At 46.7% G+C, this 9,687-nt stretch overlaps 1 protein-coding gene across 4 annotated transcripts in view; it reads right to left on the bottom strand.

Moving 5' to 3' along the window:
• Positions 1-8,054, bottom strand: part of TMTC2 (transmembrane O-mannosyltransferase targeting cadherins 2) — a 245,155-nt gene extending 237,101 nt beyond the window's left edge. Inside the window, exon 1 of one of the 4 annotated variants that reach the window (XR_009727823.1) lies at positions 7,777-8,042. Coding sequence is in view for 2 of the 4 variants with exons in the window: in XM_061369363.1 (XP_061225347.1) it covers positions 7,777-7,859 (83 nt within the window). In the remaining 2 variants the exon portion in view is untranslated. Of the gene's footprint in view, positions 1-7,776 lie in introns of all 4 variants that reach the window. The other 3 variants (XM_061369363.1, XM_061369366.1, XM_061369365.1) reach the window with 3 other exon arrangements.
• Positions 8,055-9,687: the final 1,633 nt, after the last annotated feature.

Below are 9,687 nucleotides of genomic sequence, written 5' to 3' on the forward strand. Positions count from 1 at the left end.
GGACAGAGATCTAGGAACAGCTTAGGTTGCTGCTGAGTGAGTTTGTTTCCATGACAGTTTTGGTCACTGAAAAGTGACCCTTCTTCAAGAGTTCAAGTACTTTTTTGGGGATTTAAGTACGCCAGGCACTGGCAAAGTCTTTATAGCAATAGTTCTGCTGCCAATTGCTATCTTGTTCCTCTGAACCAATACTGGACTAGCTGACACATAGGAGTTAAAGTCATACAATTTCTCATTAGCAAAATAGCCCAGAGTAATGCTAAATTCAGAAAAACCCAACCCATCTGAATACTAAATTCAGAAAAAAAACCTCTCCTTCTTTGAACCACAGGTCAGAGGTCAGGGTGGGGTTTTTGGGGTCTGCTGACAGGCTGCTGAATAATAGGGGATGCCACAGACTAGTCCAGTCATCTAGCAGTAATGGTTTGTACCATCATGTGGAAAATCCTCATTCAATTACCTGTCAGTCTCCGGCTTCATGGGCCAGCTGGGACCAGGAGTGCTGCTAAGGCCAATGTGCTTAGAGAGAAGGAAGTGCTCTGAGGCAGTCAACTGTGACCCTCCACAAATAAATTAAGGAGCCTTTGTGGCAGACTAACGGGAAATCTGTCCTGCTCTCTGCTGCAAGACAGATGCCAAACAAACATTTGGTCTCAAGTTCTAGGCATACAACAAAAAATCCACTATTCTGTTTACTATAGAGATGTATATAGCATAGATAGCTATGTGTGTTTTGAGAGGCTATCCTGATTTTAACAGGTTTTGAAGCATGGATATGAGCTCTTTGAATAAACCACTTGAAAGAAAATATCAAAAGAATTAAGATATAAAAGACAAAATGGCTTACACTGGAAGCATAATTTTCTCTTAAAACAGCAATTAAAAAGAATTAAGAGACAAAGGAAAGAAGGGATAGGAAGACAGTAAATGAGCATTATTTACCTCCAACTGAAACCTTCCACTATTCTCAAAAAATCCCATGAAGCCAGAGAACAAAGGCTACCACAGTAATTCATAGTAAGGAATGCAAGTATTCAAGTATTCCTACTATTCAAGGAAGCCACTTTTACTTTCTCACCCTTCTGAAGCTTAACAAAGCCAGGAACAGCTAGGGGTGGCAAAGCATCAGAGCATATCAACTAGCAGTCCCTGCTTACGGAGCCTGGGTGGCCAAGTTTCATCAGCTTGACTTGGTCTGATTTACTGATTTTCTTTTTCCTTGAAGTGAAAGAGAGATTGACAGATTACTTGATCCTCATCTGCTGCCCTGGTGATACAGCACACTTCTTTGTTTCACAATGAGCTGTCATATACCAAGAGCAGCAACTTTGTGCTAGGCTAAAGCATCCTCCAAAGACAGAGCCAAAGCTCACACCACTGCCTTTGAAGATGCCTGTTATGAGACATTCATAGGCCGCAAGGTACTTTGACTGTCCTGAAGTAACAGTAGAATCAACATGTTAAGGAATATTTAGGGTGCAATTCCAAAAACCAATTCCCTCTGGCTCTTTAAGTTTTATTCAGCAATGGGCTAGCCTTCGTGGAAAAACAGTTTAGTATGGAGTTCTCCAGAGAGTGAAACTGGGAAAGAAATTACAGGATTTACACCCTTCTCCCTCTTACTGGAGAGGGACCACCTGTGCAAGCAATAACACAAATATCTCAAGTCTAGAGGACTATTCTGAGACTACAGGAATACAGTTCAAGAACCTGATCTAGAAGAAGTAAAATGAAATCCTACTGCCACCCTGATTTAAACAACCTGCTCACAGAACAATATCCCACTTTAAGAGAAAAAAAAAAAAAAAAAGGAAAAAAGAAAAAAAAATACTAGAAGCCAAGAACAAGGGAAGGGCAAACTTCCAGATGAGAGAAGCAAAGGAGCCCTAATTTATCACTCTTGCAGCTATCAGATGGTTAAACTGAGATGAGAGACTTCTGAACCTTCTGAGCAACTTTCACTCTGGCAAACACAGAAGACTCAGAAGTGCAGCTGGAATACATATGGGAGATGCTGGAGAAAGTGGATCATACGAATTTGTAACTCCATTGTGCACTGAATGAACTTCCTGCAGATGAGGCGCATCCTGTCGGTGACTCAGGGAGACTCTCCGTCTGCTAACAGTCATGAATTTATTCCCAGAACCAGCTACCAGAAGTGACATGGTTTAGTGCTATATATGCACAAGAATCTTAAAATAAAGCCTACAGAGACATAATTTCTCTTTTGCTTCCAAAAAATTCTATACTCCACATAGCATCTCCCCTGAGGAAAAACAAACAAACAAACAAACAAACACTACCCTGATGAAACCAAGATTTCACATTTTGATCACAGTCTTTCCTTCAGCACTTTTTATGCAGCAACACTTTTAGAATCAAAAGCCAAATATATTTTTAGATTATTTCAAAACAGAACTGGTATTACAGTATGTTACAGATTGGAAGGGACCTCAAAAGATCGTCTAGTCCAATCCCCCTGCCGGAGCAGGAACACCTAGATAAGGTTACGCAGGAACGTGTCCAGGCGGGTTTTGAATGTCTCCAGAGAAGGAGACTCCACAACCTCCCTGGGCAGCCTGTTCCAGTGTTCTGTCACCCTCACTGAGAAGAAGTTTCTTCTCAAGTTTAAGTGGAACCTCTTGTGTTCCAGTTTGTACCCATTACCCCTTGTCCTATCATTGTTTGCCACTGAGAAGAGCCTGGCTCCATCCTCGTGACACTCCCCCTTTATATATTTATATACACTAATAAGGTCACCCCTCAATCTCCTCTTCTCCAAACTATAGAGACCCAGCTCCCTCAGTCTTTCCTCATAAGGGAGATGCTCCACTCCCTTAATCATCTCAGTTGCCCTGCGCTGGACTCTCTCCAGCAGGTCCCTGTCCTTCTTAAACTGAGGGGCCCAGAACTGGACACAATATTCCAGATGAGGTCTCACCAGGGCTGAGTAGAGGGGAAGGAGGACCTCTCTCGACCTACTAACCACCCCCTTCTAATACACCCCAGGATGCCATTGGCCTTCTTGGCCACGAGGGCACAGTGTCGGCTTATGGTCATCCTGTCGTCCACTAGGACCCCCAGGTCCCTCTCCCCTACACTGCTCTCTAACAGGTCATTCCCCAACCTATACTGGAACCTGGGGTTGTTCCTGCCCAGATGCAGGACTCTACACTTTCCCTTGTTATATTTCATCAATATATTAATAGAACATTGCTGTGCCAGGTTCACCCTATTAGATAACCCGTTATTGGTTCACTTGGTTGATACTACAATACAGTACCTGAAAACTACATGGCCCCAGTTACTCAGGCAACTTCTTTGGGTTATGCTGTTCTTTATCAACATGTTAAAGTCCCCAATTCACAAACAAATTATCTTTATGGTAGTTTGAAATTAGCATGCAGAAGACACAACAGGAGTGACAAAGGGAAGACACTACAGAGAAAGCGTACAAGTTCCCATCTCCCCACTTTTTCCAACCGCCAGCCTCACTACTGTAATTCAGATGACTGCAGACAAATGCAAACTGAAGCTTCTGAAGAGGCATACTTGGAGCTGAAGAATTGAAACTAGATGACAAAAAGGGGCCATAAAAAAATTGCAGATATAAATTAATAATCAAATATATGCACACAACAAGGAGACAGATGGCAAGCAATTTTCCCCAGTGTATTTATACTTGTTCTTCTAGTGCACGTATCTGGGTCACTTGCTAGATTAAATCTCATGTGGCAGACCCAACAGAAGTACTGTTGAATGCATATGGGCTCAGCCTGTTTTTTAAATGATGCAAGTCTGACACTACAGGGTGAAGGCATTTATTAGGATTTCTTAAACACAACTTGCAATATTACTCTATAACTTAGAAACAAGTCTGCTGGAGATTTCCTACAATCAGCAAGGCTGCCCCATTCAGGCCTGCTAAATAAAATGCAGCACAAGCTAGAGAAAGTTGAACAGTGCTAGCAAATCTCAGGGAACAGTCCTTACAGAGATTAGACAAATACATATATATCTTCCAGAGCACCAATTTCATCAGTGTGCCACAGAGAAAATACATCACTCAAGGTTAAAGATTCCTACTAATTCTCTCCTTAAAATACGCCTTGCTTCTGCCATTTGGGAAAAGAAAGGCACACCTCAATGGATTAGTTGCTTTTGACATATTCTCTGTAGCAACACATGACCTCAGATACACAGAGCACTAAATCTTCCACGCCCTAGCTACAAACTGGCAGTGACCCGTCTTATTTTGCACAGGTCACATGAAGGACTACAACTTCAGTGCATGGCACCCACAGGTCAGATTGCCTACTTTTGGGGGGGATATTAAGTGGCAGGGAAAAATAATTACGCAGATGTGTAAGCCTAATTGAAGCAATGGGTTTCCCTCCTGTAATGCTGGTAGGTATTAGCATAAACACAAAATGCATGTGCAGAGATTAGCCCCCCTTAATCTGGGAAAAAGCTGTATTTAATGCAGTGCAACAAGGAAAATCTTCAATATATCCACAGGAATGCAAACTCCATTTCCCCCTACACCCTGTTATCAGTTCCAAGATGATTTTACTCGGCGATAAATAAACCTTTATTAACAAGCCATGTGAGCTCTCTGCAACATTAAAGCAACATCTAAATATTCCCCCCCATCCCCTTTCCACATTCATCTCTTCTTTTGGATTACTGCATCCAGCTTCAAATAAAACAAATAAGCAAAAATAGGGAATAAATATATTTATTGTTCCTAGATGAATGAGGAGGATATGAGTTGGGGGGGGGGGAATTTCCACCTAATAATCCTCACATGTATCAAGGAAATACCACAGCTGTCTGAGAATTACAGTAGCAAGGAACAGGGTGGCAAAATCTTGTGTTTTCTAGGTCTAGAGAAAAAGAAAATCAACATAATAAAGCAGCATTTCTTCTTTACACTGGCTGTTCAGTTTAGAGGCTGTCACTTTTATTCAAAGTAATCAATAAGTCAATTGATCAAAGAGATCACATGTTTGCACTGATTATGTGCATGCCATGTATCTGTCTGGCCTGAAACAAGTAAGGCAGGCTAATGATGAAAAGTAAGAATGTATACATTTTCTTATTCAACTTCCTCAGGCTTTAAATTCATTCAATTTCAGTTTAATTGGGTGAAGGGTGGGAAATATAATATTGAATCCTTTGATATAGAGTCATAAAGCCATGGCTACAAGCAAGTTTGTTATATCATTGTCCATACAGTCCTTGGTCCAGTGCCATGCTGCTGCTAAAATATTAAGTTTTACCACTGGGAAATTGATTTTGTTATAAGAAGTTTTTATGATGCCACTTAATCTTACCCAACCTACACAAAAAAAAAATACAGAAAGCAATTACAGACATCCCTTATATAGTAAGCTTGATCACTATATTAAAAAAAAAAAAGAACAGTCTGATGTAATTTCAATATAATGGCAAAGGAAGCAGGAAAAGCTATGGCAATGTGCTGCCCTCCTGAACCAAAACATTGAAGGTTCCTAGCTTCAATGCACAATCTTGATTCACTTAAAGTTAGTACCATGATCCATCTCCTACATGGAGGGCTGTGTCCTACAGCTCCAGCATCAACCTCCTTTTCTAGTGTTATATTTCAAGCCAGCTTCTGCAGGGCAGTGAGATTCTGTGATTACAGTTGAAAGAACACTTTGGGTCTGAGAGTCTGCCTCTTTGAATAGATAACCCTTTCTAGTTCAACAATTACTAGCATGCAACAGCCATTTCTGCTTTGCCCCTTCCAGTGCTGTAGTTGAAAAACATCCTAATTAGATGACCCTGCGCACAGAAGTGCCATTAACTGGCTTTCAGAGCACTCCAGTTAATGCTTAAATCTTAGCTGCGATGGCAAGTACTTTATTTAGTTAGGAGGTAAACACATAAAGCAGTATTTTAGAACACCTCTTATAGTCTGGGATAAGTACTAGCGAAGACAGTGCATGGTTCTTTTCCACCCTTCCCGAGATGACACTCAGATATCACTGGGTTTTTACCTGCACTGGAGCACACTCAGGTGAGATCAAGATTAACCTTGACCTTCACATCAATAACACCAAGTAGTTCGAACTGGCCTGCAGCACAGGCTTTTATAAGCATGTCCTTAAACAACCCAGTTTTGCCTAAATATTGCAACATAAGGCTACTTAGGGTTATGTAAATATTCCACAACTCCTGCAGCTCTTAACTACAACGAGCATTTAAAATAGTGTCAGTGAGTCAAAATATTCACTACCGGCTATTGATCCCACTCAGACCTTGCATTTCAGGACAATGGCAGATACTTTTACTGTTTGTGAATGAAGCTTTGAAATGCTAAAATAGGTTTAAGAAAAATCATTGTAGATAATTGGAAGACTCACAAAAACCTCAAAACACTTAACTGCACAAGTCTTCGAGCGCATGCAAATGACCTGAAGCCTGAATCGCAACATTCTGCAGCCGACACTGTTCCCAGCCGGAGACCTAGAGCACGACTAACACTTTGCATTTACTTCCAGCATTAATAGGTTTAATAGTAGCAACCCTCGAAAACAAAGGGGGTTGGAGGGTGACGGCATTCTGGAAGCTGTGACAGATCCTTAAACACGGCAGGTGCACCGTAATACAGTTTAAGGAAGGAAAATTCCAAGTTTAGTAACTAATTGACTCCAGGACAGGCAGGTTATTTCCCAAGGCAAATGCCTAATCAAAGACATAACTGACCCTTTAGCATCCCACCAGCGCGCCGGGAAGTTCAGCTCATCCAGCAACATTTTTCCGCTCAGACGCATCCTTGACAACCCCCCAAGTTCCCTACCTTCCCCCCTTCCCCGTGCTTCCTCGCGTTCCTCCTCTCACAACCGAGGCTCCAAGGCACGAACCCCGCTTGACAGCAGCTCGGGGAGTTAGCCGGCACTGCAAACAGGAGCGGCGAAGCTGGGCCCCGTCACAGTTCACATGCAGAGGGACTCAAGCACTCCCCCCCGCGATACCCCCGCCCCGCAAGCGGCGGGACGGCCGGTTGCCGCCACCGGGGAGGATCCGAGCCGGGGTGTCTCGGCAGCCGGTGAAGCTACCCGGCAGCCAGCTCTCTCTCTACCAAGGAGGGGGGAGGCTGGTGAAAAGCTGTCAAAGTCAATCGGCGCTCACTTTTGGATGGGTTAATTCCAACGGAGCATGAATCACTCCAGGACGGTTAATAAGTTTAGTCAGGCACCCTGCTCTCCCTAATACATTTTAATTATGCATCTGTTTTAATTGTGATAAGATTAAGTCACCGGAAAAGGCACAGATCGGACCCTTCCCAGACTGCTGCTGAATGCAGGTACACCCAGGAAAGGAGCAGGTAGGAAACCCACCCCAGCCCAGTCCGGCTGCTCCCCTGCCCACCGGTGTAGGGGCTCCGGTCCTCGCGGCCGTCCGGAGGAGCCCGACTGCGAACAGCAACTTCCAGCTTAGGGCTCGGTCCCGGCGGGGCGGGTGCCGGGAGGCGGCCGAGCTCCCCGGTGCCACCGCTCGCGTGGGAGCAGCCCGGGACACGCTAAGTTAAAGCAGCCGGTCCCGTCCCACTGGGAAGGAAGGGCTGGAGAAAATGAGCCCGCGAGGGAGCTGTCACAACCCCGGCGCCGCCGCGGCCACCCGGAGCCGAGGAACGGCCGCAACCCTCCGGCATCGCCTTCGGTGCCCCGGGTGGCGCGGCTGCCGCCCCGCTCCCGGCAGGTGGGCAGCCCCCAATCACCCGCCCGGCCCCGCCGCTCCCCGCCCTACCTGTCATCGTAGCAGAAGTCGGCGCCCAGGGTGTTGAGGTACAGGGCGAGCCCCAGGGCGCTGCTCAACAACTCCGCGATCATCTCTCCGCCTGCCGCCGCCGCCGCCGCGCTCGCACCGGGGCAGCCCCCCTGCCCGGCCTCCCGCGCCAGTCCCGCCGCGGCTGTCCCTTGCTCCGCCAGCACCGCGGGGAGCCACTCCACCGGCGGCAGCAGCCTGACGGCGTCTCCCCGCGCCTCCGCCGCCCCCTACCCCATGGCAGCGTGGCGAGCAGGGGACAGAGCGCACCGAGGCTGGGCTAAGCGCGGCTGGGCTCAGCGGAGTGCAGCGCAGCGGCAGCTGCCGCCCTTCTCCCGCGGCACCTCGGCAGTACCGCTGCTCCGGCTCCCGCCTGCCCCAGCCCGCACCCCCTCACCACCGAGCCGGGCGCCGCCGCCGAGGCTCTGGGAGCGCCCGCGTGGGGCGCCCGGAGCTCCCACCGCGCCTGCGTGCGGGCCCGCCCTGGGCCCGCCCCTCCGCCCAGGCCCGCCTGCCGGCCCGCCCCGCGCCTTCTGCAGCGCTGGGCCCGTACCCACTCCCGCACCTTCACTCGCACGCACTGACAGGGCAGCGGTATGGGCAGGGGCGGTGGCATAGCCTGGTGCGTGCGCTGCATGGGGCTTGCCCCGCTGCTGCCGCTAGCTTGGCACAGGCCTGTTCTTCAAGGGGTTTTTTCTTTCTTCACTTTCTCCATTTTCCTTTTTCCTTAAAAAAAAAAAAAAAAATAAAATCTCCTTTCTTTCCAGTTTCTTTCTCTTTTTTTATTTCAGTTTTTCTTCCTTTTCACTTTCTTTTTTTTTCCTTTTCCTGGAAACTCGTTAGGAGGAAAGAGAGGGCCGGTTACTGGGTCCGGAATGCCAAAGCAGTGGCCCCATGCTCTCCCTTGCCCTGAGCCTGGTACTTCTCTCACTGTCTGTGTGGACATCCGTGGGGAGCTCTTAGCTCAGCTTCCAGTTAAGCAAAACCACAGAAACTTGGCAGGGGGGTGGCTGAAAACAAACACACTCCAGGGCAAGGAGCGCTGCAGACTGGCTCCCTCAGGGCAGCCCCACAACGGCGGGGGGGGGGGGCAGCCTATGTGTGGTGCTGTGAGTAGGACAATAAATGGCCTTGGCAAGCAACCCAGCTATAGGAAATAAGGCACTGAAAGCATCTTCAGTAATTCATGGGATACCAAGGCATGAAGTTATGGAAAGGGTTTGGGTCCATCAAGCTGATTGTTTCCTTTTTTAAGAGAGTTTTATAAATGTTGCCTCCATTTACTGCTAGCCAGCTCTTCATATAACTGTTTCCTCATGATTTCCATCAAGTGGTACACCATGCTGTCGCAGAAGAATGGGAGTCTGTGCATCAAGCTGTGTCTAATAAATTGAGGAGCTTTTAACAAGCTTTCTTTCTCCCCTATGTGATTATTTAATGCTGTTCTTTGCAACCTCAAAATATATTAAGTGCATTAAGACCTCTTTCAAGCAATGCTTAAAGTGCTCATGTGAAGTCTGCCCCAAGTGTCACAAATGTCTCAGCTGCTTTTACTTAGATTCAGGAGGGGTGTTATCACCATCAGTGGCAGTAATTGCAGACATGGGGGAAGGGTGTGTTTTGTTCAGAATATTAAAGCTTTGAGGGGCCTTATTGAACCCATTAGCGGATCACATTGATCTGGCATTAAAATTTCCAGCCTGAAGCGCGGAACACAGTAACCTAGATTTCAGAGGGTTGGTACACTTTGTCAGAAGAACTTACTTTTGAACACCAATTCTCAATGTGTTTCTGGACCTACTGCCAAGATCCCAATCATCATGACTTAGTCCTTCTTGCTGCAGAGGGATTGCTGAGGTTACAGCACTAGGTTTGCACAGCTCCTTGCTTGAA

This window comes from Neopsephotus bourkii, unplaced genomic scaffold, assembly GCF_033783945.1.
Source record: "Neopsephotus bourkii isolate Nb327-2 ecotype Australia unplaced genomic scaffold, CSIRO-AGI_Nbou_v1 NB_1493, whole genome shotgun sequence".
Classification (NCBI taxonomy): Eukaryota; Metazoa; Chordata; class Aves; order Psittaciformes; family Psittacidae; genus Neopsephotus; species Neopsephotus bourkii.